The following is a 27,589-nucleotide window of genomic DNA, read 5'->3' as shown; positions in this document are numbered from 1 at the left end:
CAAAGAAACTCTTAGTGCTTGTGAGTTGGTTGAAACTTTCACCGGTGTTTGAGTTTTGCTTCCACTGCCAGGAAAGATTTGGGTTATTTTGGGCAGAGGAAAAAAAAAAAACAGGAAAAGCTGTGAGAGAAAGCAATTAAGTAGGAGTCGGGACTCAGTGCTTTATTAGGTGTCTCTGCTGTTGGACTAATAAAATCAGACTCCTCTGCGTGTCACTTATTGATCTCTGTCTGGACGGCTGCAGCCCAGCTGAGATTTGCTTTCTCCTTTCCTTGGCACAGGGCCAGTTAGACATGATGGGAATAAAAATTAGGGCTGGTTGAGTGGGAAAGAGAAAACAACCTGACTACAAACCCCTGCCTAACGAAGGCGTCTTCTGTGCTCATTAAATCTCCAAGGAAAGTGCCATTAACTCTCCCTGAAGAGCGAGTTCTCTGAGGCTGGCAAACTCATGCTGGGTTTTAGCCAAAGGCAAGTGAAGTTAGTGGGAATCTGACTTTAGATCAGGCCCATGAATGCCCACTTTCTTTCTCGATTAGCAAACTTCCTAAGCCCTCCAGGCTCCCCAGAAACCCTAGCAAAGCTCCTTTAATACTCCTGGCCTAGCAAGTTCTCTGTGAGACCCACAGGCTGAACAGGGCTCAGTTAATGTTACTGGCTGTTCCACTTTGGACAGCCAGCTCTCGTAAGGGATCTCATGGAAATCCGAGGGAATGCACCCATTGTCTTCCCTGGCTCCAAATTTTCCAAGGCTCTGCAGTCTTCTGAAATCAGTTGACCTCTCTCTGGTTGCTTCCCTTTCATGGTGATGTCTTCCATTCTCTGCACTGCTAGAGCCAGCTTGGGAAACCCCATTGACTATTCCTTTAAAATATACCAGCCTCCATTTGTCTCATTACTAGAGCATCCTTCCCTTGAATTAGGGAGATCCTGTTGGTGGTCCTAGGCTGCATAGGCTGAAGGGCTAGAGAGGTACAGAGGACACAGGCTCTGCATGCATCCAGCAGCCTCTATTAAATATCCCACTGGAGTTCATTCTAACCATACCCTGCCCCTGCTACTTTCAGTGGCACAGTACATTTCACAGTGAAGCAGGAGCAGATGCAGTTGCAGGTGGCAGGTGTGCAAGTTACTGTGTTCTCCATCTGAGCTGCAGAGTCCCACCTTGGTTAACAAATTGACTTAGTTGGAGAAATAATTGTAATAATAAATGTATGTAATTATTTGCTGTCTGATATGCTGATCACATGGCTTAGGCTCATGCATACTGCCAGGATCGGAAATTGTGGCTAATGTGTACAGGGTGAACCTCTCTAGTCTGGCATCCTTCGGCTCTGACTGGTGCTGAACAAGAAAATTTGGCAGACCACGGGAGGTCAGTCTCGTCTTGCACATTACCAACCCTTCCACTGCTTATTAAACTCTTAGAACACATTTGGAGGTAAATAACAAAACAGAACTCAGAGAGCCAGGACTGATGGCGGTAAACAAACTTCATGGGACCATGGGAAACTTGGCCACACCCATGAGAAGTGGTCATCTGGCTAACTAAAATCATGCCTGATTACAGTTGTTGCAGGACAATAGAGTTCCAGATTAGAGAGGTTCACCTGTACCAGCTGATCCTCGGGTTCTTCTCTCAGCTCTTTTCCCTCCAGCCCTTTGCCTTGTTTACTTTGAGGCTAGAATCTCAGATCCTGTGCTCCAAAAGCTACAATCTGCTAACCTCTTGGAGTACAGGAGGATCTGTGAGCTCATAATGACAGTAGATTTCTGACCTCTTTGCTGAGCAGGTCAGTATTGTTCACCCCTTTCTACACCCATCTTCAGATTTGCACAGTACTGCAATGAAACCTGTACAAAATGTGCCTTTTGAGCAGTGATAGTCAGACCTCAAAAGTTCAGAAGCCAAATTAGCAATCAGCATTACCCCAAAGAGCCACAGCAGTGTGAATTCATTGTTTCATTTACTATTTTTATATTCTCCCAGCAAACTGTCTGACTAGCTTTTGCTATGTTAGCAACAGTAATTGGTTAATAGCCTAGTAAAAGCATTCTGATTGGCTAGTAACTTAGACTGGTTAATAATTAAGTCACACAGTATTTTAATGTGTGCTTCAAAGAGCCACCCGGATCACACCAAAGAGCCATTTGCAGCTCCTGAGCCTCAGTTTGAATATCACTGCTTTTGAGGGATCGTTTAAAAAAGAACGGTCTGTAGATGTGCACACCAAAACTATAAGAGGGTTCCAAAAAAGAACTAGATAAATTCATGGAGGACAGGTCCATCAGTGGTAATTGGCAGGGATGGTGTCCCTAGCTTCTGTTTCCCAGAAGCTGGAAGTGGGTGATAAGGGATGGATCACTTGATGGCTACCTGTTCCGTTCATTCCCTCTGGGGCACTTGGTGTTGGCCACCATTGGACGACAGGATACTGCGCTAGATTGACTGTTGGTCTGACCCATTATGACCATTTTTATGTACTGGTCACTAATATCATTGTGAGATGTGAGTGGCGATGCTTTGTGTGGAATTACGGATATTCACTGATGTTATGCTGTGATTAAAAGGTATTTAAGCCAGGTGTGTCGGTGGAGTTGAGAAACAGGTTTTCTCAAGACAAAGGAAAGAGGCTAACACCTCAACCCAGGTGTGACAAGATTCAGTAGGCCATTCATTTGTATCTGAGGTTGCAGGAAGAGAACATTTATTCTGTATAGCTGCATCAGGAAGCATCCCACTGGAGCACATCAGGGCAGATTGAATCAATTGGAGTCACACCCGGGGGAGATTGAACCTCCCCTGGAGAACAAAGTAGCCCTAGGAAACAATTTAGATTTTGAGGTTTAAGAGCTGGCAAAAGAGACTTAGGCCAGGTCTACACTTGGCGTTCACGTCAATCATAGATACGCAATTCCTGTTACGGTAGTTGCGTAGGCAGAATTGATATATCTACGATTGACTTACTTGACTGAGTACAGGGGTCAATGGCTGGCCCCGATAGGTCAAGTTTGCACGTCTCGACTAGGCCTGTGAAATCAAACCCCAGAAGATGTACCCTTAGCTTGATCCTGAAAGTGTTGAGACAAGGCAAACCAACACTTTGGCCTCTGTGGGATCTTGGCTGAAAGTGAGCCAGCCACTGTTAATCTGAGAAAACCGATGAGGAAACTGTACCTTGTACGTAGACTGCAGCTTGTAAAGTTTTAGGGCATTAAAAAATGTATTTCTTTTTACTTTTGTGCATTTTTAACCTTTTCTACCCAGTGTCGCTTAACCCCGGAGTGAGCCAACATTTTAGATTGGGGCCCCCTTTTCATCCCTGAAATTGGCTAGGGCCAATTGTCTGTCTAATAAAATCCAAACCAATGGACACTTCAGTTGTGTTCATATGGGGGGAAAAAAAAAAACAAAAAAAGAAAACCAAAAACCTTTCAGCACGTATAAAAAAATAACTCGGTAGAATGTAAAAATGCTGTTAATCAGTATATAAATGCAAATATACATACATAAAAAGAGTAACATGTTTCAAGATTTTTAATGAGATGTAAAATGCTGCCTGCCTGCCTATTTATTTATGAGCATATGGGACGCTGGTCTCAGGGATGGGGGAGGGAGGTAGGTAGGCTGGTCTCCCATTGTTGGCAGAGAGACAGCATAATTTCCAGTCCCCCGCAATCCCCGTGCGGGCCTCTGCAGCCTCCTCACAGCCTCTTTGCAGGTAATACTTGTTACATCGATGTGCCTGAACCCCCTTTCGTTTCCCTGCAGCACCTAGCCCTTGTCCCAAGACACTCACAAAAGTGATCAAATCGGCTGTCTTCAAAGAGGCAGTAGGCACGCTAGCCTGTTAGCTCAGCTGTGGAATGCATGCTTTACTTTGATATAACTGCACTGAGGCCAGGTCTACACTAGACGTCAAAGTCCATTGTAGATACACAGTTCCAGCTACAGCAACTGTGTAGTCGGAATCAACTTATCTACAGTTGACTCACGTGGCTGTCCTCACTGAGGGAGGTTGACAGGAGCGTTTCTGCCATCACCTCCCTCACTCCTTGCAAGAATGAGGAGTACAGGAATTGATAGTCGATCCCTGATAGTTTGATTTAATATGTCCCCACTAGGTGTGTGAAATTGAACCCCAGAAGATTGACCCTGACCGATCGACCAGGTCGCTCTACTGGGTTGATCTGTCAGGAAGTGTAGCTGTACCCTGAGATTTGCTTAGAGAAAAACAAAGAAAAGTTTATTAGCAGAGCTTTTGTCAGTGATACAAAGTAAACCAAAATGGTTACTAATAAAATAAAGTGTAGCATGCTGTCCAGTGGCTAAAACTTATCTTTATCAGGCTACCGTATTCTGTCTCAAGCAGTTTTCTTACTTAAAATGACTTTTCAGTCAAGATCCAGCTTTCATGGATGCATAAATACATTTCCTTTCATTCCAGTGGTGTTTAGCGTAGTGTCATTTTGCTTCACCTTATATTTCCCCAAAACTCCTTTTTTGGACCCCAGAGATAAGACAGGTTCCTGTAGCTTTAGTCCAGGCTGACTTCACAACCTGGCTTTTCCTGTTGACTTGCATGCAAAGTGGGCATCCTTTGTGTTGATTTCACAATGCTTGATTTACATGGGAGGCAGGGAGATCATTCCTTTTCCTCCTGTCTGAGAGAGAACCTGTTTCTCCCTGTGTTGGTCTACAATATCAATACGTATCTATGATTACTTGTATAGCGTTAACACATTTCACGCTGATGCTAGTGACCAGTAAAAACGTAGCAACCGTACTGGGTGAGCCCAGTATCCTGTCTTCTGACAGTGGCTGATCCCAGGTGCTTCAGAGGCAGTGAACAGAACAGTGTAATGTATCAAGTGATTCATCCCCATTGTCCAGTCTCAACTTCTCAAAGGTTTTGGGATACCAAGAACATGGGGATGCATCTCTGAACACCTGGCTAAACGCTGCTGACAGACAGACCTGTCTGCTGTGAACGATCTGGTTCTTTCTTTAACCCAGTTATAATTTTGGCTTTTTACAATATCCCCTGCAAGTAAGTTTCACGAGTGGACTATGTGTGTATGTGTGAAGAAATATTTCCTTTATGTTCTAAACTTGCTGCCTATTAATGTCATCAAATGACCCCTAGTTCTTGTGGTATGTGAAGAGGTAAATAACATTTGCCTATTTGCTTTTTCCACAAGACTCATGACATTATAGACTGCTGTCATCTCCTCAGTTAGTCATCTCTTTTCTAAGGTAAACAGCTCTGGGGGATCTTTTAAATCTCTTCTCATACAGAAGCTGTTCCATACCTCTAATTATTTCCCCCTTTGCTGTACTTTTTCCAATTCTAATCTATATTTTTTCTAAATAGGCTGGCCAGAGCTGGACATAATATTCAAGGTGTGGGTGTACCATGGATTTATACAGTGGCATTGTGATTTTTTTTGTCTTATTTTCTATCCCTTTACTAATGCTTCCTAATCTTCTGTTTGCTGTTTTCACTGCAGCTGCACATGGAGTGGCTGTTTTCAGAGAACTACCCGTAATGACTCCAAGATCTCTCTTCTTGAGTGGTAACAGCTCATTTAGACCCCATCCATTTAGTACAGCTAGTTGGGCTTACATTTACCAATGTGCATTACTCTACACTTGACAACAATGAATTTCATCTGGCATATGTCCCCCACTCAGTTTTGTGTAGTCTCTTTGGAACTCTTCACAATCAGCTTTGAACTTAACTATTTTAAGTAAGTTTGTATTGTCTGCAAATGTTGCCATCTCACGGTTCATCACCTTTTCCAGATCCTCTATGAATTTGTCGAACAGCACAGGCCCCAATCTAGCTCCTTTGGGTCCCGGTCCGGATCCTGTAATTTACCACTTTCTGTTGTGAAAACTGACAATTTATCACGACTCTTCGCTTCTTAGTCTCAGAGGGGTGGCCATGTTAGTCTGCAGCTTCACAAACAAGCAGTCCTGTTTGTCTTTAAGGTACTACAAGACAGCTTGTCTTTGCTTCTTGTCCTGTAATCCCTCATGGGTCCATGAGATTTGCTTTGCTTAAGACCTCTGGGTGTGGGACCTCATCAAAGGATCTCAGAATGTCCAAGTCCACTACATCTCCTGTTTCACCCTTGTCTACATGTTTATTGACACCTTCAAATAATTCTAAGGGATTGCTGAGGCATGATTTATCTTTAGAAAAGCCTTGTGGGTGCATTTCCGGCTTTCATTGGATGCCTTGCAATATGGTTTTTGGATAAACACTATCACACCAGTGTGTTAGCTATAATGAGTGTGTCAGGGGCCTGGCAAGAGTTGGTGACTCAGATTTATGAGCCACCAGTGGCTCTTTGGGTCACCCATGCATAGCATGGACTGACAGGTAGGACTGACATTCCATCCAGAGACACCTTGGCCTGAGTGCATTCCAGCCCCTGCTGTGGAGAGGCTGCGAGGTGGGAGAACCTGGGGGCGGGGGAAAGAAAAAAAACAATGTGCAGAGTTTCAAATGCATATAGTTTGTCCCCCTGCCTTTGTACTGAGCTGTTGCACGAATGGGGAGAGTCTTAGATGGCCTCAGAGCTGGATTCAGATGTTGGTTGCCCTGTTGTTAGTCTAGAGTCATCTGGAGTCCAGTGTAGTTCCCCTGGAGTTTTGCCAGTCTGAGACGGGAATCCGAACCCTAAGCAAGCTGCCTTCCTGTGCCATCAGTGCCAATCCAATCTCTGCTCAGACTCCAGGCTGGTTTAAGCAGCTCAGGGGACTGCTCAAGGCAGCCCATCTCCCTTGGCAGCATCCGGCCAAGACAATTGCAGACAAGCACAGCCAGCGTGAAGGGGGCAAGGCGGGCCAGCTGGTTGAATAGCAGCGAGCGTGGGAGATGGAGCGGAGCAGGTGGAGTAGGAAGAGCTGAGGCGGGCAGGAGGGAGGGGTATGTGCCACAATACCTCTCTGCTAATCAGCTCTGCGCAGAACTCATAAAAATGCACGGCACTCGGCCGGCGAATGCAAACCCCGAAGCTTTCATGGGGGATGCAGGCTGTCTGGCATGCGATGACTGTTGCAGGCCGCTTCAGTGCTGGCACGAGGTTATAAGGCAGGGTCTAAACTTTCAGGGTTCCAGTGCTGCCTTAACAGCTCCCCATGTTTTATTGTTCCTCTTCCGCTGGCACGGAGGTCGGGGAAGGCTGCGTGAGCACTCCCCTAAGGGGTGCAGTGATAGAGGTGGACAGAGGTGGGAAAAGTATTCGGAAAGTTACTTGAGTAAAAGTGCAGCTTCTGTATATTTAAGTACAGTCAAGATGTGGCACACAGGGGTGTGTGTGTGTGTGTGTGTGTGTGTACTTTACTCAGGTAGTTTTCCAGAGGGACATTGGTAATTTGTACTTAAGTACAACCCCCCCAGCAGCTGTCTTTTTATTCAAGTAGCTTTTTGGGTGCTTTTTCCACCTCTGGGAGTGGATTCCAGTGTCCCTACTGCCCCGAGACCCAAATGGCAACTGAGCTCCTCCTATTATTTTAAGAAGGAATCAGTGCTGGATTGTCCACCCTGGAGACCGATGACCTGGGTCTACAGGGAGAATGACAATACAGCCTTCCTCAGCCATTGTCACTTAACAGGAGATGGCACCAATAGAGATGACAGGCAAGTTAATGAGTGGGGCTTCCTGTGATAGACCGAGACTGGATCCACTCATCCAGAAGCTCCGGTCAGTCCTTATTGCTCCAATGAATCATACACAGACAGCCCTTTCGCGCTGTAGCCTCTCTCCTGAGATTTCCTGTGCAGCCTTGGAGTCGCTGCTCTGTGGGACTGACTTTATGAGGTTTTCAAAGTTCAAATGGCAGCAGCACTGAGAGGTCACAAGATCAGGACTCCCGTGCTCAGGGTGCAGGGGGGAAAGACAGTACTTGCTGCAGCCAGCTTGCAGTCAAATTAGACAAGACAGGTGAAATATTGGAAGGGGGAAACTGAGGCATGGGGGGCTGTGGCTCACTGAAGGCCATGCGGCCGATTGGTGGCTGAACTGTAAGTAGAAGCCAGGTTTCCTGAGTCCCCAGGCCAGTGTCTTAGTCATTGAGTCACCCAGATGCAACACCAGTGGCGTGGAAGAGCAGGCTCCCCCCTGCTTGCCAGTCTCATTTTCAAACTTAGTGGCTTAAATGCAGGCTCTGCAATAAGTCGCTTGATCTGAAGAGTCAGCTCTGCCTTCCTTCCCCACTGAAATTGAGAGCAGCTGCTGGTGTTTGGGACCGTTTGAAGATCAGCTCGTGTTTGGATGCCTAAATACGGACTTGGGGTGTTTTAAATTGAGGTGGCAGTTTTAAAAAATGGGTCTGTATTGGTTTGGGTGACTTAGCTGCCTGTCCTCTAGTAATGGAGTGGAGACCCAGCCAACTCATTGCATATAATCCATTCTGACATCACAGCAGCCAGGCCTGGATTCCCAGCAGCAGCAACCTGGGGAGGGACTTGGGGTGAGAGATTCTCATTGTACCTTGATAGGGCTCACAGTCCTGCAGTGAGTCAGTATGCCTGGAACTGCCTGAAGAGTACTGGTATAACACAACTGAGTGAACCCATTAGCACAGGGTGAGATGCTGCGCAAGGCTGTGTTGGTTTTTAGTCAAGTGAGAAGAGGGATGGTAGCCAGGGTTCATGGTAATTTTTTACATCCATTGGGTAGGATAAATGTTATGTCCACCAAGGCGTAGGGGGATGCTCACCACCTGTAGAAACAGATGTGGCTGGTTGTGGGTGCTCTGCTAATCAGCTGGGCGGCTCTCAAGTGCTCAGCTTCCAGGGAACACTGGTGGTAGCCAGAATAGGGCCAGGCTACCATCCATCTGCTTGACAGGCATTCATGAGATTAGCCTCACAACCCACCTGTGCTATTGTTTCCATTTTACAGGCAAGGAAACAGAGGCATGGAGAAGAGACATCATCACCCAGCAAGTTAATGGGGAAGTTGTGAAGTTAACCAATACTTCTGACTCCTAATTCCCGCTCCCCGACCAGTCAGGGATTCAGCCCATGCTCACTGGTATCCCAGAGGGACTCTGGAAAGCTAGGGAGCTGTGCTCAGTGCAGATAGCTTTGACCGACTGGAGAAGTTGGCATTGTTCCTTTCCTTCCTCTGGTTTCCTCTGTTTACATCCTAGCTCTGCTTTTCGTATGGGTTGTCTGTGTTAAAGTCAGACCCCTCCTGCTTTGCTGTCTTTGGCATCTCTCCTTTTACCTGGACTTTGGCACCGCATGGGTGGAGATCTGTTTTCCCATGATTGAAATTGCAGGGTGAGTTTCAGCAAGGCAGAGTCTAATGACCAACGCTGGCGTTTGGCCAAGACTCTGGGGTTAATATTCCTGCCCTTGTAGAATGGCACCATGGGGTCTTTAATTATCTGGTTCTCAGGTTTCCAGTATGTCCCCATCTCATCACCACACTGGGCCATTGCCTAGCCCCCTTCAAATACTCATGTGACCTGGCCCTCCTTAGCTTTTGAGAACTGGTGGGAGTCACGGTGTAAAAATAGGCAAGCTGTGGAGTCACCATCCTGCAAGGACAGCACTGGTTCTTTCTAACTTCTTAAACAGCTCACCGCTGTTACCACTGGGCTCCTTCCAGCAGTACATTGAGCAACATGACTGCACGTCTGTCCTGTGTTACTTGTTCTCTTACGTCTTCCCTGGAGAAGCATGTGAAGGGAAGTGTCTTGTTTGGCACTTTATTTTAAATACACGTTGCCTATAAAAAGAAAAGGTCAAATTATAGGGCCCTTGTACACAAGTTACATGTGAATTAAACAAATGAGTGGAATGTTTCAGGTTCTAGCCTAGGCTTGGAGTCCCCCTCCCAGTTTCTGAGGGTTTTCTGAAATGCTTTTCTTTTTTCCTTTGCTACGTGAAAGACCGAACTGCAAACTGGAACATATAGGGAGAACAGTGAAACTCCCGATACGCCTGGTGCTGTCCTGTGCCTAAAGGAAACAGACTGAAAAGATTAGAGAGAAATATTTTTCCTAGCCCTCTGATCTCCTTCGGTTAACAGGGACCATGTGTGTTAGGGGCACTGGGGAAGCATTTTCAGACAGATGTGTGGGTCTGAAGTTGATAGTATCATTTCACCTTGAACGCCAAGGGCTCTGTCCAAAAAAGGCTTGGGTGGTGGTGATTTTGGTGCTAGGGGAGGCTGTGTAGCCTAGTGGATAGCATGCTGAGCTAGAAAGCCAGACAGCAGGGTTCTGTTCCCAGCTCTGTCACTGCATTTGGGCGATCTTCTTTGTGCCTCTGAGGCTTGGTCTGCGCTAGGGAGTTAAGTCAATTACGGCAATTGCGTAGCTAGATTCAACTTATCTGCAGTGGACTTGCCTGGCCATCCACACAGAAGGAGGTTGACGGGAGGACCTTTCCCGTTGACCTCCCTCACTCCTCACGGGACGGAGGAGTACAGGGGTCGACTGCCGACCCTGATAGTTCGATTTCACCCCCCCCCAACTAGGATCGCAAAATCACAACCAAACTCCGGACGGTTGACTGAGATCAGGTTGATTTCCCTGGTAGTGTAAATGTACCCTGCTTCTCCTTCTGTAGAAGGAAAGTAGTGGTACTGCCCTGCTTTGTAAGGCCCTTGGAGAACAAGTGACAAGAAGAGCTAAGTAACAGTCCCATGCTGCTTCCTGTGAATGTGGGGGTGGTCTCCCTTCTTCTCGCAAGCACCACAGCCTGGGAGCAGCCTGAGCTTCCCCAGCACTCATCGGAAGAGGTGGGTGGGGGTGGGGGTGGGGTTGGAGGAGGGAAGGGGACAGAGCAGGAGTGGGGACTCTGTGGAGGGGCAGGAGTATGTGGCCAGTGCCACCCCATCCCCTGGAACTGTTGCACCAGTAGCCACTGGCAAAAGGCCTTAAAAGCAAAGGTCAAGATTTGTGTTGGGTGGGGAGGGGGAGAGGGAGTAAGTAGAGGTATGCAGAGAATGGAATCATGCTGCTGGAGCAGCGAGCCGGGAGGATGGTCCTGACCATCACTTTTGCATAGGCTGGGGGCGCCGTGGTGGGCTAGAGGAGATTATAGCAGTGGCTGGACCAGAGCCTCTTGGTTATCTGTTGGAGGACCATTGAAGAGAATTTACCTTTACCCCCATTGATACTTGCCTCCTTTTCCTGTGTTTCCTCGGGCCTTAGCTCTAGGATGGGTTGGGAGTGACCAAAGAGGGGAGAACAAGCATGTGTCACTTAGGAGGATGACCTGATAGTCTGAGCCCCAAGCCTGCAAGGCAGGAACCCTTGTCTCAGCTCCATGGGTTTTCCCAGTCACTTCTGTCAAGTCACTTGTTCCTTCTGTGCCTCGTTATCCCCATCCGTTGAATGTAGATTAATGCTGCAAAGCATGTGGGGGTCGGTGTTTGTGGAGGCTAGCGAGATGCTGTTTCTTAAGCCCTGATGGGTTAGTCATTGACACCAGCCGGCCGTGGCAAAGATTGCACAGGGCAGTCATTATTGAGGTAAGGCTAGAGCGAGCCATTGCTAAAGACACTGTGGTACAGGTGGAGGATGCTGGGCCACTCCCTGGGGGAGAAGAGAGGGAGCAGGACTTAAGAGGCCTGTGCTGCAAGAGTGGTCAGACCAGGTGATCTGGTCAGCCTTTCTGGCCTTGAATTCTAGGCAGCTCTGAGTTTCTCTTGCTGAAATGACTTTCTGCAGCTTGTTACCAGATGCCGCCCCCCCAAACCAGCATAGCTCTAGTAGCCAGTGTATGGGGTGTGTGTGTAGGGGGGGAGCAGTCAGTCCAGCTTCTGCCTTTGCCCTGTGTGAGAGAGTGCCAGCATGCAGCCTCCCAGTGCCCCCCAAGTGATCACTTAGGCAGCCCTGCAGAGGTCTGGGGGCATTTATCCCTCTTGGCTGTATTTCCTTTGCACCAGGGGTCTGCAATCTGCAGCTCCACAGGCACACGCGGCTCTTTAAGGACTTCTTTGTGGCTCCTGGTGCTATAATTGCAAGGTTAAAACAAAAAAACCCAGAACAAAACCCTCCTGGTTAGAACAAAACAAAAAGCAGTCAAGTAACACTTTAAAGACTAGCAAAATGGTTTATTAGGTGAGCTTTCGTGGGACAGACCCACTTCTTCAGAATTTCAGCGAACATCTAAAAGCCCAACAAAGAACAACTCCTATCTAAATAGCAAATGATACGTGGCCTTGAAAGGTTGGCTGACTCCCGCTTCAATATGTGCAGTGCATTGTGGGATGCATCTGTGCACTGCTCTTAAAATAGGGGTCTCACATGCATGGCGGCTCTTCAAGTATTGATTTTTTTTTTTTTTTTTTTTTTTACTGAATTCAGGGAAAAAAAGGTTCTTCTTGCTCTTTTGGGCGCCGAACCCTGGTTTAGCCCGAGCCACGGTTGCACCCAGCTGAGTGTCATGTATCTCCAGGGGCCCTCTCCCAGCGCTGTAAGCCCCATGTAGGAACAGAACGCCCTGCCTTAGCTTCTGCTCCAAGATCGTCCGCCAAAGCCCTCCCCAAGCCTCCAACCAGAGTGCTCCCTATCCTACCTCAGGAAAAGGCCTGAGAAGACAGGCCTCATGAGGTAATTAATAGCCATCAGAGGTGAGCTCTGAGGGCCTCCTTAGCCCGAATGGGTGTCTGCCCCAGGATCTCTTGGGAGGGCTGCCGTGGGATGGCAGGACGAGCAGGCACACAGACAGGTAGCTGCTGCCGCCTGCAGGCAGGGATCTTCCGGTTTAATAGGGGAGGAGGAGGTAGCGGAATATTGATAGGACTTAGCGCTTGCCTGTTATCTGCTCTTCTATGGCACGAGATCGCTCCCGGAGATAATAGGGCTTAAAGTGCCATTGCCTGGTGCCATGGACAGTCATTTACGCTGGGGCAAAGAGGGTGTAAAAAGTTCCCCTTCTGATCCTCACGTGTCACAGAGAGTAAATCAACTGCACAAGGCGCAGAATAGAAACTCAGGCCCTATGTCCATGTCAGTTGCTCGGCACCGCTGAATGCAAAGCAAGCCCAGCTAAAGCATATGCTAACCGGTCCTCCTTCCACAAATGCAGGCTCGTTGCTGGTTCCCCACTGTGTGCTAGTAACCATGCTGGCCAAGGCTAAAATATCTATTTTTAATGATCTCTGTACTGGTTCTTTATCATTCAAATAGCCCAGAGCTGCCTCTAAGCGCCCGTCAGAGCCAGAACAATCAAGTTGCAGAGAAAAGACAGGCAGCTGCATTTACACTCAGCAGAGTAACCAAAAGAGCAAATCACATTAGCAGCAGCTTGCAAACTTTATTTAAAAAGGAAAAAAAGAAAAAGCCAGCCAGGATTCTGGCCCCCATCACAGCCCAGTTGCTCTTCGTTCCAAGAACAGGGGTGGTGTGATTTACAAACCACTGATCGGGCCTCCGGAGTGGAAGGACAAAGTCCTTGGCTCAGCCTTGAATACTGCCTGTAAAACTCAAGTCTGGAATAACAGAGTTGTACCAAGGGCAAGGAAGCAGACGGGGATGTCACAGTGTTATCTGGCGAGATGCTGTTGAAAGCCTGCAAATCCTAATTGCGCTAAATAACACTATTGGGTAAAATTGACTGTTGAGCTCAATTCACTTATGCATCATCCAGTTCTGGTTATTTTATAGGGCACCCACAGAAGCCAGTGCCCTCTTCTTGTCCTGGGCTCTTTGGAACCTAAACTTGGGTTTGCTCCTTAGGGGAGGGGAGTCCCGGTTAATCCGGTCTGTGGGTACTTTTCCCACCCTGGGGGACCAGAGCCACGGCTTGTGTTATGTGAGCTCAGTGGAGCAGTAGGTTTGCTCCAGGGAACCCTCAGAACCCATCAGAGCCCAATGCAGCAGCCACGTGGTGCTGAGCAGCATTCCAATTTTTATCACCCATGGAGTGGAATAAATGTTACATGCACTGAGGCATGTGCAGATATGCACCACCCACAGAAATACACGCTTCTGGCTGTGGATGGTCTGGTGGTCCCTTGGGGTGACACCTGGATCTCTCCTGGATGGCTGCCCAAGCGCTCAGCTTTCAGGGAGAGCTGTTGCTCAAAATCAGTATTGGCTGTGGGCACGTGAAGTGCCTCTGCTCTGGATTTTGCACATTTTAAGGCCAGAAAGGACCATAATGACTGTCTAGTCTTAACCCAAAGGCGAGCAAACTTATTACACTGGGCCCCACTTTTCACTCCTACATTGAGCAGGGCCTCCCAACCTGTCTAATGTCATCCAAACTGATAGAAATTTCAGTTATGTTCATATTAAAAAAAAACCCTTTCGGCATGTGTAAGAAAATAAGTTTGGAGAATGTAAGAACTTTATTAGTCTGTATAGAAATGTGACTACACATCCAGAAAAACAGTAGCGTATTGCAACACTGTTAATGGGATGGGTGAGCCTGAGACCTGGCAGCTGATTGTGCTGCACCCCGACTGACGAAATTTCATGCCTGCTCCCGAGGGGGCCTGCCCCCCACTTTGCTCACCCCTAGTCTGACCTGTTTGGGGTTGCTGCTATTTGGTTTTCAGCCAATAGGAGCTAAGAGATTTTGCTGGGGTGGGGGCAGCATGCAAAGCCCCCCCTGCAGCACAGAGTGCCTTGTGGAATGGTCTAGGGCTGCTCACAAGCTGGGAAGCCTGCCTGAGAGTGCTGCTGGCTGGGAGCTGCTGGGGTAAGCCACACACCCCAGCTCCCTCCCAGACCCTGCACTCCTCCGTTCACTCCTCCACCAGGGCAGAATCCTCTACTGCATCTCCGCCCCCTCCCTGACCCTGCACACCAATGCGGTGCTGTAGGTCACAACCCCCTCCTTCACCCAAACTCCACCTCATGCTCCTTAGTTTCTTATCCCAAGCTCCCTTCTGCACCCAGCTTCCACCCCAGACCCTGCACCCTCGCCATAGAAAAGTGTGGTTCTTGCCCCCATCTTGGCATGCCCTGCCCACATCAAATATCGTTGCTCATCGTTGAACTAGGTACTAGGAAGAGAAGTAAGAAGATACATGCATTTACAACAATAGGTTTGAATTAGCGATTGCCACCCAATCAAGTTTTTACAGGCACCAGGGATAGTTTTCTGCCTGGCTGGAGCATCCCTGGAGCACTGCCGTGGGTGAGGAGTGCTCCAGCGCAGACAGAGCAGCTCCAGTCCGCAGTGGCCTGTACAAGCTAAGTGTAACTGGCAAATTTTAACATCCTTAAATGCTACTCTATAAATCTGTGGTGGAACCACACCTTGAATGCTGTCTCTAGTTCTGGTTGCCCCATCTCTAAAAGGATACAGTAGAACTGGAAAAACTTATTTCAAGTTTAGGCTGTTGTGTAGATGTAGACTTAGAGCTGGGTGGGGGGGCGCAAAGTGGGGGCAGGCTCCCCTCGAGGGGGCATGAAATTTTGTAAGTAGGGTGCAACATGATTGGCTGCTGGCTCACCCATCTAATTAAAAACGTGCAAATATGCTACTGTTTTTCTGTACGCGTATTCACATTTATATACCGATTAATGAAGTTTTAACATTCTACAGATTTATTTTATTACACACACCAAAAGGGCTTTTCTTCTTTTTCACATGAACATAACCAAAATTTCCATTGGTTTGGATTACATTTGAAAGGTGTGGGGGGCTGGCTAGTTGCAGGGATGAAAAGTGGGGCCCAATGTAAAAAGTTTACACACCCTTGACTTAGAGGGCAGTTTTCAAAGACCCAGATTGTACATGGATGCCTGTATGATGCCATTGGAAAAAAATCTCCTGAATTAGGACGATTTTAATTAGTGGAGGTTTTATTTTGGTAGCGCCAAGAGAGCCAAATCAGTGATCAAGTCCCGTTGTGCTAGATGTTGCATATACTTGTATAACCATTTCTGTGCCTGGGTTCCCCTCATCTGTAAAAGAATATTCTTTTTTCCTATGACGTCTAGATTACCAGCTCTTTGGGCTAGTGGCTCTTTCTCACTGTGTTAGTATGGCTCCTAGCCCACCGAGGTTCTCATTTTGGCTGGAACCACTAAGCACTAATATAGTACAAATAATACGCATCATCATTATTTAAAAGCCTGCTTTTTAAAAACAAGCTAAACCCTACACTAACAAAGTCACATGCATGTGATGGGAGGAGAAAGAGGAAACAGGCTTACTGTAAACAAATGTAGCAAGGCAATGATGTTAGGCTAAGAGTTTAAAACTTGGCTAGTGATTCTCGGTGCCTCATTTAGGGGGGCTCTACTCAAGACATCTTAAACAGGGGCAGTTTCAGAAAGCGCTGAGCTCCAAGCCCAGGAAGATTCCAGCCCTTTTAAGGGATCTCAGGTGGGCATCCGAAATCAGTAGTCACTTGTGAAAATCTCAGCCTTGAAGATTATACCTAGAATCCAACAATCTAGCCATGTTCAGAGCCAGAAAGATTTGAGATTGTAGTGGCTGAAACCTGCATGTGCCTGCCGGGTCATCTTTCTGTCCAAGAGGGGTGGAAATTAGTAACACTGTACCTGTAGCCAACCCACAAAAGAGCTGAAATTGATTCTGGAAATTAACACTGAAAGGTATTAATTCTTGGTAAATTGCGGGGGGAAATGTTGATGTGCGGTGCAACTGTTTCTGAAGTTCTCTGGCTTGTGTTGTACTGGTGAGATTAGAAGATCACAGTGGTCTGTTCTGGCCTGGTAATGTATGAAGAAGCAGCTTTGCTGTGAGTCAGGCGAAAGGAGAGCTTTAGGTTAGAACTTTGGGTGAATATGCATGTCTTTCCCAAATCCTCTGGAAGCTGAAATGACCGAATTAGTGAAGATGCAGTCGTCTTCTGCAAAGATGTTTCATCCTTTCTTGTATACATTAGGGGCAAGCACCTTGCATGGGCACAGTCCAAAATAGCATTTAGTTTTGCAGCAGAGCAAGAAAGATGCTTCCCAAATCTGTTTGCTGCTCATTTGGATAATTTTTGACAATACTCCCAGCCGTGCAAAGGCCAAAACTGTGATGCCAGATGTAATGTTGCTTCAGTTTGGCCTTTCTGATATTTGCAGCTCAGTCCACTCAGTGTGTGGTCAGCTGGTAATTGTGCTCCGGAAAAAGGAAGTAATTTGCAATGTCTTGTTTAGAAACAGGAAATGGAATTTGGAGTGGCCCCGATGTCTTGAAGCAAGACAGAATTATAGAAGTTCTTTCCTGTTCTTACTAATCCGAATGCTTTGAGATTCCTTGCAAATCCAGAAAATGGAAAGTCTTTTTGTGTTAGGCTTTAGGGAAGGTAAATCTATTTGGAATTCAGGTAAACTGAATAGATCCAGCATTACTGAGAGCAGCATCTTATACCAGGGAACAACCCCCTGGAGTTGAGTTAAATTTTCTCACTTTACCAGATGGCTTGATAGGTGATTGTGATTGCTAAACATTTTCTTGAGTCGTATCTGTGTACATTTTTGCTGTTATGTTTTGATCCTGAATAGTTCTAAGTACTTAAAAAGGGTGGTGTACCCCCCTCCCTCCACTAGGGTACCATCACTTTGGAAAAGCCAAAAAAAGATCATGAAACATATTTTTGTTGAGCTTAGTTTCAAATTTATTTATGTTTTTAGATATTTTGAGTGCAGTCTACTATCATCATCTGTTTCTCTTAATCTGTTTATGTCTATCCACATGTCTTGAGCTATACATCTATCATATTTTCATCTTTTAGCTAATTGTCTGTTTGTCTATCTTCATTTATTTCTTCCTGTCTTTAAGATTTCTTTCTAGTTTTTCCCAAGTATCTATCTCTGAAGTAGCTAGTTACTGGACCCTTCTTGGTGTCATTTGAATTTACAATATATTTTGGGTTTCCCAATTTAAAGTAAAAAGTCAAGTAATTTAAAGAAGGAGGATAATGGATTAAAAATACTTTTTTGCGGGCAGGCCTGGTGCTGGAAAGCTGATGGTGAAATTCACAGCAAGAGCCACTATTCCTCTGTGGCTTGCAGACATGCAGAGACACACTGTATCACTTGTGGGAAATGGCTACTTTGGTGGCGGGGAAACTGATGTTTTGGCAAAACCAAGTTGTTTGGCTCTTTCTGGCAAAAGGCTTTTAGGGCCTGATTATTATATGTATCTGAGTCCCCAACACCCATAAAAACCAATGAGCATTAGGTCCTTTAAGACCTTAAAGTCTGGCCCTTAGGCCTGGTCTTCATTACAAAGAGGTGGCTGTCAGCACCATGCACTGACCTGCTAGGGCATGTTTCTGCCCTTAAATTTGTTCTCCCTGGTGGAAGGACCCCATTACACTGACATAGTAGCATCACCTCCACAAACAGCATTGAGTCGTGCTCAGACCAGGTCTACACTAGACCTTAAAGTTGATAGTGAATACGCAATTCTAGCTACAACAATTGCATAGCAGGATATCTACTATCAACTTATCTGGCTGTCCTCACTGAGGGAGGTTGATGGGAAAGTCTCTCTTTGACCTCCCTTACTCCTTGTGAGAAAGAGGGTTACGGGGGTCAACTGTCGATCCTTGATAGTTCAATTCCCATGTCCCCACTAGGTGCGTGAAATTGATCCTTGGAAGATTGACCCTCATGGGGCTGATCTCCCAGTAGGTGTAGACATACTCTGTGCTTGTAAGTTTCCTGGCTCCCCTGAGTTGCACAAAATTTGTCTTGTGGGATTGTACAAGAATGCAATCCCTGCATAAATTGGGGGCCTGCTGTATTCCCCTCTACCACCACTAAGGGCACCACTGAGGAACCTAAAACAGAGGCCCCTGATATGAACAGCGAAGAGGAAGAGGATGGAGGACATACAGCCAAGAGGCCCAGCTATGCCATGAGCCAGGATCTGCTTGAGAATGTGTCTGGCTGTTCAAACTCACCAGACAACCGCACCACCTTCACTCGCCATCCCAACAGCAACATGTCCCCCTCTGTGTCACAGATATTATGCAGGACACAGCAGACAGCTATAACCACTGGGTATCCCTTCAGCCTGTCACAAGCACATTCAGCTGTCATTCTGCACTTGCGGAGCTGGGACTTGAATGTTTCTTAGTGCTGCCAAGGTGGCCAGTGACTTCAAGAGCAAGGGGAAGGCTTGGTCCTCCGGTATCACTGTTGTCATTTCAGCATCACCAGAGATAATCTGCTGGTTACAATCTTTTATGACCAACTTCCTTTTCTGAAAGGACGTTCCTGCTTCCAGCTTTCTGAACAGTTCTGTGTTCTTAAAGATGTGAGTGTCATGTGCCTTCTTTGACCAGGAGCAGATGCTGGTAAAGTGTTTCCAGTGATCAGCCAGCACTTGCATAATCATAGAAAAATAGCCCTTTCTGGTGATAAGCTCTCTGGCAAAGTGGGCTGATGCCAAAATGGGGTGTGTGTGCTGGCTATCATTCTGCCACAGTTTGGGAACCTCCTTGCTGCAAATCCACTGTGCATTGCATAGCGCCAAGAGTCGTGCTTCTGCATATCAGACGATTAATTGTTGTTGCACTCCTGCATGAAAATAGCCCTACTATGGATTTTCCAACTGCAAAATGACTGGTAGCAATCTGCCATGGTCACAGCATGATTGCCACTCGTTTCACCACTGTCAGCGCAGCTCTGTTCTGGTGCCCCTGTGTCGGAGGGCTAGCGTGAGCATGGCACCCAGATAGAGGAATATGGCTTTTCCTATCCAAAAGTACTTTAGCCACTGATCATCATGCTAAGCCCGCATTACAATGGGATTCCCTCAATTAGTGCTCATTTCCTGGGTCCAGAAGCAGTGCTCCACCATTTGCAGCTGTTTTGTGAATGCCACAGGCGATATTGAATGAGTTGTTGCTACGTTCCGCAGTAGCCTGCCTTCTGGGAAGTTGTCAGTTTCCTCTTTGCTCTTCTGGGGGCTCTGTGAATACCAGAGGATCACGCATCCTAGCTCATGACAGTAGTGCAGAGCTCTGCCGACTCCATGCTTCTGTCTGAGATGGCAGACAGTACCAAGTCCTGCATGGGTTCATGGGATTTGCAAAAATAGATGCAACAGTTATGGGGTAAAGATGGTTTTATGAGCTAGTGAAAGTGGCGTGGGTGGAACTTGGTCCTGCCGTTCAAGTCACCCCGGTGTGACTCGTTTCTAACCCACCATACGTTGCCAAAACATCCCCAAAATATGCTGGAGGATGGTGAGTTGCATAGTGGGATACTTATCTCTGGTGCACTGTGCATTGACACAAATGCTCCCGGTGGTACATGCAGCACCAATGCAAGGAGTGGTGTATGCACATGCGTGAGCAATACACTAACTGCAGTGGCTTTATGGCAACATAAATTGCATGGCAGTAGTTGGCAGTGTAGGCTTTCCCTTAGAAAGTAATGCCAAGGGCTTGGGGGATGCTTACCTCTAGACTAATCCCTTGTGCCCAGATATGGCTTTGCGGGCAATTTTACTTTTTGCCCTCACTCTGGTGGGCACCTTCTCTGCCAGGATGGCTGGCCCAGCCAGGCCCCGCTATGGAGCGCCTTGATGGGTTGTCTGTGGCTCAGCTCACTGGCCAAGCCACACTTCAGTCCCCTTATGGGACTCCCTTGCTCCTTCTCAGTCAGTTTCAACTCTTCCCCTTTGTCAAGGTGCTGGCCCTTTGACTTTTCTCTGCTGAGAGTCTCCAGAGCCACTTACACTAGTATTCTGCCCGCCCTGGGTGTCCAAGTCATTCTTCATCGACCCTGGGTTGGACTGCTGTCCGCTGTAGAGCCAACCCTGCTCTTGTCGTTCTGCAGTCTGGCCACAGTCAAGCCCAGCTACCGGAAGGGACGTTCTCCTGTACCTGTACTCTCTCAGCTCCTTGTGCAGCCTAGCTCTCTCCCCGCTGACCCAGGAGATAATCAGTCAGTGTGGAATGAAACTAAGTCAGGTCTTCCCCATGTCTTGCAGCACAGCTGCTGGGGATTGAGATGAAATAGCACCATTTTACCCAGCCGGGCAATGCCGGTGACATGGTGTCACCGCTGCATTGTCCACTCCTGTCTCTCTCCAGCTTCGTATCCATCCCAGCAGGCCGCAAAGAGAGGGAGAAAACATCCCCTGTGAGCTGTGCTCTAGGATAGAAAATGCAGCAAAATCTGCCGCTGCCAAATCGGTGATTTAGAATCCTGCTGCTTTTCTTCCAAAATACTCTGTGGTCTGTCAGTGTTTGCCGAGCGCTCTTATGTCAGCTGATTGGGGATCCTGGCTGTGGCAAGACACTTGTGCGTCCTCCGCTGGGCTTGTACTGTGTTTGCACCACTCACCCCATTGGTTGTTGCCTGCCAGAGGCTGACTATCTACGAACTCAAGGAGCGCCAGCCCATGTCTGCTTGATGCAGTCACTGTGTGGCTTTGTACTTGCTTGGCCCTGGATTGTGCCTGCAGCTGTTCTGCTGGACCCAAGCAACGTTCCCTCTAATTATTTCCATCTGTGGGCAGAATAAATTTTTTACATGCACCCAGGCATGTGCAGATGTGCTCCACCGATAGAAACATGTGCTGCCCACTGTCGGCTTTCTGCTAATCAGCTGGGCGACACCTAAAACTCCCCTGGGTGGCCGCACAAGCCCTCAGCTTACAGGAACGCTGGACTTGAGTCTGGGGGCTGTGTGTGTATCTTGTTCTATTTCATGCCGCTGGTCGGGACTCTCCGCTGATGGGAACTGCTATAGCTGCCCCTCTTTCAGGGGCACTCTGCTGATTTGCACCAGCTGGGAGTCCGACCTGTTGTGTCCAATTTCAGGGAAAAGGGCTGGATGTGCATGGCTCTTTCCCACACAAATGCTTGCCAAATAAAACCAAATGAAACACGCCAAAGCGGCTCTGCTTGCGGGCTGCATTTAAAAGGCGTTGGGTACGCTGCAGGCTCATCCTTCCAGGAGTGGCTCAGAAACCATTTGTGGTCATTGAGCAAAAAGAGAGGGTGGTTTGGAGAGGCGTTGGCTGCGTGCTAAGCAGGCACACACCTCTGTTTGCTCAGGGCTAGATTGTGCCACCTTGCCTGGTATTAGGCAATACCTTGTTCATGAAGGAGCTCACTGAAATCACAGGGGAGAAAGTCACTTCTAATGGGGTGGTGGCAGAGTCTGAATCGTAAAGCACAGCTGTGATGTAGAAAAGGACTGTGCACTTAAGGTATCACATTACTTATCATGTGACCTTGTGGTTAATACACTGGACCAGTGTTCTGCAGATGCATGTTCCATTCCTGGCTCTGCTCTCGGGGACTTCATATTTGCGTGCTAGTCCCCAGCAATAAAGTGCGAGTAACACTCCTTCCTTTGTGTGCTTAGATTTTGAGCTCTTTGAGATGGGTCTGTTGCAATATGTGTTTGTACAGCACCTAGCACAATGGCACCTGGATTTATGAGGTGCTCCTAGAACTAGACAAACATATTACATGCCGTCTTTCTCTGTGCGTGTGCCCACAGCTGTCTGCTCACCAGAGATGCAAAAGTAAGCACTGCTCTTGGTAGTCCTCCAGTCCTGAGAGAGAAACCTGGGGGCTATTCCTTGTTGTGCCTCTTCAGCAAAGCATCTGGCTAAGGGCTTCTCTACGTATGGGGATCATATCAGGACTGACTGTTACTCTTTAAATTCATATTTTGCCTTAATCCAAACTCACTTTCCAGTGTGGACAAGTCTCAGGCTTAGCCTGTGCTTAAAATGCCGATCAGGTGGCGCTTTGGTGCTTAGGGGTGTGCAAAAACCATTCCTTTCACAACCCCTGGAGCACCGGAGCTGTGCCACCAGAGCCCACAATCTAGCTGCCCCTGGGAAGGTGAAGTTCCTACAGCCACAGAAAACCCCTTCCTGCAGCACTGCGGCTGAGCTACAGTTCCATAGCTGTGCCAGTGTAGCGCCCATGGCATGAACAAGCCCCATGCGCAGCTTTACAAGCTAGCAGCTGAGGCTCGGCTTGCACAGGCGGCACTGGTGGGTGTTGTGTCGAGAAAGTGGGGCCAGCCTCATTTCATGGAGAACTTGCCTCAGGCACTGGGTTCTGGGGGCGGGCAGGGGAAGGGTTTGGCAACAGTTCAGGTGGAGTAACTTTCCCCTCCTGCCCTTGTTTTTCCTAGAACAAATAGTGGAGAAAGATGAGGGACCGTACTACACCCACCTGGGATCAGGACCAACAGTGGCATCGATCAGGGATCTCATGGAAGAGAGGTAAGTCACGGAGGGTTTGCAGCAAGGGAGACAGGCAGAGGAAAATTCCCCTCTTGTGCAGAGGAGATCTGCTGAATCGGTGCATTCCTGAGCTGCCCCGCCCCACCTCCAGCACAGCTGGTGCTGCTCACTTTTCTGCCTTTCCAAGGACCCCCTGGGAAGGGGGAGGGGGGAGAATTGCAGATGCTTTCAGTGCCCTCTGGTGGTCATGCTGCCACTGAGGCCCCATGCGAGGGGCTGTAGCAACATCACCCCAGGTGGAATCTAACCTCTGGGCATCTTCCAAGCAGGTTATGGTGTCGCCCAAGTTGGAGGCTGCTCTGAGCAGCTGTGTCCCCCATTCTGACATGGGCTTGGCAGCAGAGACGGGGTCGTGCCTGCACCAGGACAGAACAATTCCTCCAATTTATCAGGCTCAGCTAGGGTCTTCTTCTGCATCAGGCATGCACGTTACTTGGTCCACCGCTTTCCCTTCAGTTGGTGCGGTGCTTGTGAACAGTCTAAATGGAAGAGATTGGACAAGTACCCAAAAAGTTACTTGAGTAAAAGTTCAGCTGCTTTGGGGGAGAGGGGTGTATTTAACGACAAGTTACAAGTGTCCCTCTGGAAAACTACTTGAGTAAAAACACATACGCACGCCCCTTGATTGTACTCAAGTATCCGGAAGTGAAAGCAGCTGCACTTTTACTCAAGTACCTTGTTGGGTACTTTTTCCATCTCTGCTAAAGTGAAGTTGAAAAGCCTTCCTCTCTCTCAACATCTGTTCTACTTGTGCTTGAATTCACCCACCTCTTGGCTGTGTTATCCCTGGGTGAGGATACAGGATGTGGGATTACTGCTCTTCTTCCAGGAGTGCCAGTGAAAATCGTCTGGGTTTGTCAGCAGTGCCTTGGAGAGGTGGCAGTGAAAACAACTTCCAAGGGTGCATCTTCTGCACTGCAGATGGGAGTTGTGGTTGCAGCACCAGTGGACGCATCTGAGCGATTGTTAATCTAGTTAGATGGACCTGGGGCAGTGGGGGTCCCTGTATTGCTTCGCCTGGCATTTCACTCTGATGTAGATCTGTATGCTGCACGTACACATAGAGCAGCAGCCCCTCTGACTGCACGGCACGTGTGCGCTGAATCCTAGAATCCTAGAACCAGAAGGGACCTCGAGAAGCCATCCAGTCCCATCCCCTGCTCCCATGGCAGGAGCAAGCACCATCCAGAGCATCACTGTTCGATAGATATACAATCTGTTCTTACATATCTCCAATGATGGAGATTCTACAACCACCCGAGGCAACTTATTCCCGTGCTTATCCCACTCTGAGAGTTAGGTAATTTTCTTAAAGTCCAGCCTTAACCTCCCTTGCAGCAATTTAAACCCATTGCTTGATCTCTGCAGCTTTGCCCAGAGTAGGTTTCCGAGTTGGTATCTAGAATATTCTGCCGAACTCTCTGGAATGGGCTAGTGAAGGCAGCACCCTGCCTTGAACACAGGCAAAGGTGGTCAAAGGAAAGCCGTGGTGGGAACTAGATGCCTGTGGGTAACCACACTGGTTAGTCCAATTTACTACGGGGAGCTAGTCTGGGTTGGGGTTGGCCAAATGGTTTGCATTGCTTCCCACAGCCAGGGCTGGCAGGGCCTCTGGCAACTTGTGTGCTGCCTGGATACATATCTGCATTGTGCGCCAATGAGTATCGTATGACGAGGCGTATCATTTGCCTCCCGCAGACAGTTCAACAGCTGCCAAGCTAGGCAGCCGGCCCAGGGCAAGTCAAAACCTTTCATGGTAATTGTTCCTCATGACTGCGGCTGAGTCGGTGAAATTGGGCAATGGGGTCACCCAGGCAGGGCAGGATTCTCCTCTGCCGCTCGCTCTCCAGCATAGTCCAGGTTTTATGTGGTGGTTGTTTTTTGTATCAAGCAACAGGGCGCTCAGCCCTTCCTCTGGGGCAACTGTACAGGCTCACTGGTAGCCAGAGCCTGCTCTCAGGTAGGTGTAAATTTATTGAAGTCTGGCTGCTTGGAAACATTTTTCCCTTTGCTCAATTTCGTCGCGTAGTGCAGGGTGCTCCCACCCAGTTCTGCCATCTCTCTTGCCTTGATTATCACCCCCTCCCGACATATTTGTGCCATATGTGTGCAGCTGAGTCACCTCCAGGCCCGTGTCCTCCCCTTTCTAGGTTGAAACAGAGCAGAAGGGATCTGGAAGCAACAGGAATGTGGGCAAGGCTGCTGTGCAGCTGGCTGGCCAAAGGGGGTTAAACTCCATTGATCACGGTCCATTCAGGCCCAGGATTCTGGCTTCATGGACTCATCCCCCACCCATGGCTCAGACACCTGCTCTCTCCCTTCCCCCTTACCCATCCCCTCGCCAGGAAAATCAAAAGCACGTAGTGCTGCCTTGATTTCTGAGAGCCTGGTGTGCTGTGACCTGGGGCCAGAGGCTCAACAACAGGTCATCAGCTTGGGCACCCAAAATCGTTAGAGGAAACTGTCAGCCAGTGTACATACATGCCACAGTGAGACTGCTGGCAGCTGCTCGGGGAGCACAAGCACTCCCTTTGCTTTCTCTCCCACGTCCCACCAGGGGCTGGGATGTTGGACTGGGCAGGGAAGGGTAGGTTTGCTAATTCCAGGCTAATCTAAACAGGCACTTCAGCCCTTCAGGCTGAGCCCTGACTCTCTTGCAGGCTAAACTCCCGTGGGCGGGGGTCCCTCTAATTTTTTCCATCCATGGGCAGAATAAATTTTGTTAGGTTTATTGAGGCATGTCTGGATGTGCACCACCAATAGAAACACATGCTGACGTCTGTGGGTGCTCTGCTGATCAGCTGGGCGGTACCCCAAGTACTTGGCTTACGGAGAACACTGCCCATGGACCAAGATTTCTCCCTGAGGTTGGAGACAGGGATGGAGACAGTTACTAGCATGGGGAACAGGATTAACTTTGCACCAGCTGTGCTCCCCCTGGATTCTGGGCTGCTCTGGGAGCCAAAACATCCCCCTGGTGTAAAGAAACAGTGCCATCCCGGGCTAGCTGAGGCAAAGCCCAGAATCCATATGTTAAGCCTTGCAAGCAGGGCTGCGTAACACTGCTTTTGGTAACCCAATGCTAACGTCTGCTCTGGGGGAGTTTTTCCCCGAGTCAGTTGATGCAGGGGCCCCCTGTACACTGCAGGAGTGGAATGGGGTGGGGACTAGGCTACATCCCTGCTATGGTGTTGGCGAGTGTTTAACTAATGGGGATGAAAGAGTCGATGTCTTACCTGCTTGTTCTCCAGGGTGCAGCATGCAGGAATATGCCTGCAGGGGCGAAGCAGGAGGCAGCAAAATACCACGCAGGCGGGTGGGGCACAGATTAACTGGTTACACCCCTGGGATTGAGTCACAGTGCTGAGTCAGCCAGAAACACAGTGTCACCAGGGCTGATGGGATTACATCACTGAGGCTGGAGGCATGGTGACTCACAGGGGGACAGGCAAGCTATGGAAAGAAACCCACAGCCCCCCTGGTGGGGGTGTAATTACTGACACCATGTGGATGCCCTCAGAGCCTACTGAACACATCTGCGAGGGGTTGACTGACCTTAACTACTATGATAGTCAGTAATGTTTGACAGGATTGGGCCCCTGCTGAGCCTAAATCCTCATTGGCTTGGAGTTTTGTCTCTGCCACTGTCTGATCTTCAAGTATCGGAGGGGTAGCTGTGTTAGTCTGGATCTGTAACAGCAATGAAAGGTCCTGTGGCACCTTATAGACTAACAGAAAAGTTTTGAGCATGAGCTTTCGTGAGCACAGACTCACTTCATCAGATGCATTTGAAGAAGTGAGTCTGTGCTCACGAAAGCTCACGCTCAAAACTTTTCTGTTAGTCTATAAGGTGCCGCAGGACCCTTTGTTGCTGTCTGATCTTCAAGTCACAGGTTAAGATCACCTCGGTTTCCTTATTTTACCCGCTTTCCAGAAGGGGCGGTGACACGGAAATTAGGTAATGTTTGCAAAGTGATTTGAGGTCCTTGAATAGAAGGGGTGACACAAGTGCAAACTATTTTAAAAAGTGAAACCAACAGGCTTTGTTATGTCATGTTCCCAGTCTGGGCATGTGGGAATTAAATTTCCTGCCTGTCAGGCTGTGCATGGAGTGCCTCCTGTGGATTCGGGAAGCTTTGCAGCTAAAGGCCATAGAAATTCACCCGTACGGTTTCAGAACTGCTCATGCCGAGAGCCAGGCCGTGTGCTGAGGTGGCTGGCAGATCTGGAAGAACTGCACTGAGCCCAGGGACTATTCACCAGTTCAGCTGAACGCCCAGTCCTTGCCATTGTGGACCACTGAGCTTTGGTGGAACTATTCCATGAGAAACTTGCACTGGGAATTCTAGTGTGGAGACAGGTGTCTGAGCTCCCTTTTCTCCATGGGCTGGGTTTCATTCAAA

General features: G+C 48.3%; 1 protein-coding gene across 1 annotated transcript in view; it reads left to right on the top strand.

Annotated features, from left to right (window-relative positions):
• The window catches only part of TET3 (tet methylcytosine dioxygenase 3), a 159,167-nt gene that overhangs the window by 100,767 nt on the left and 30,811 nt on the right, over positions 1-27,589 (top strand). Inside the window, exon 4 of the mRNA XM_074981893.1 lies at positions 23,075-23,165. Within this exon, the coding sequence (XP_074837994.1) occupies positions 23,075-23,165 (91 nt within the window). The remainder of the gene's footprint in view (positions 1-23,074; positions 23,166-27,589) is intronic.

Source organism: Carettochelys insculpta, chromosome 31 (genome assembly GCF_033958435.1).
Source record: "Carettochelys insculpta isolate YL-2023 chromosome 31, ASM3395843v1, whole genome shotgun sequence".
NCBI lineage: Eukaryota > Metazoa > Chordata > Testudines > Carettochelyidae > Carettochelys > Carettochelys insculpta.
Note: the sequence above shows the minus strand (reverse complement) of the source record. Positions and strands in the feature narration are given on the sequence as shown.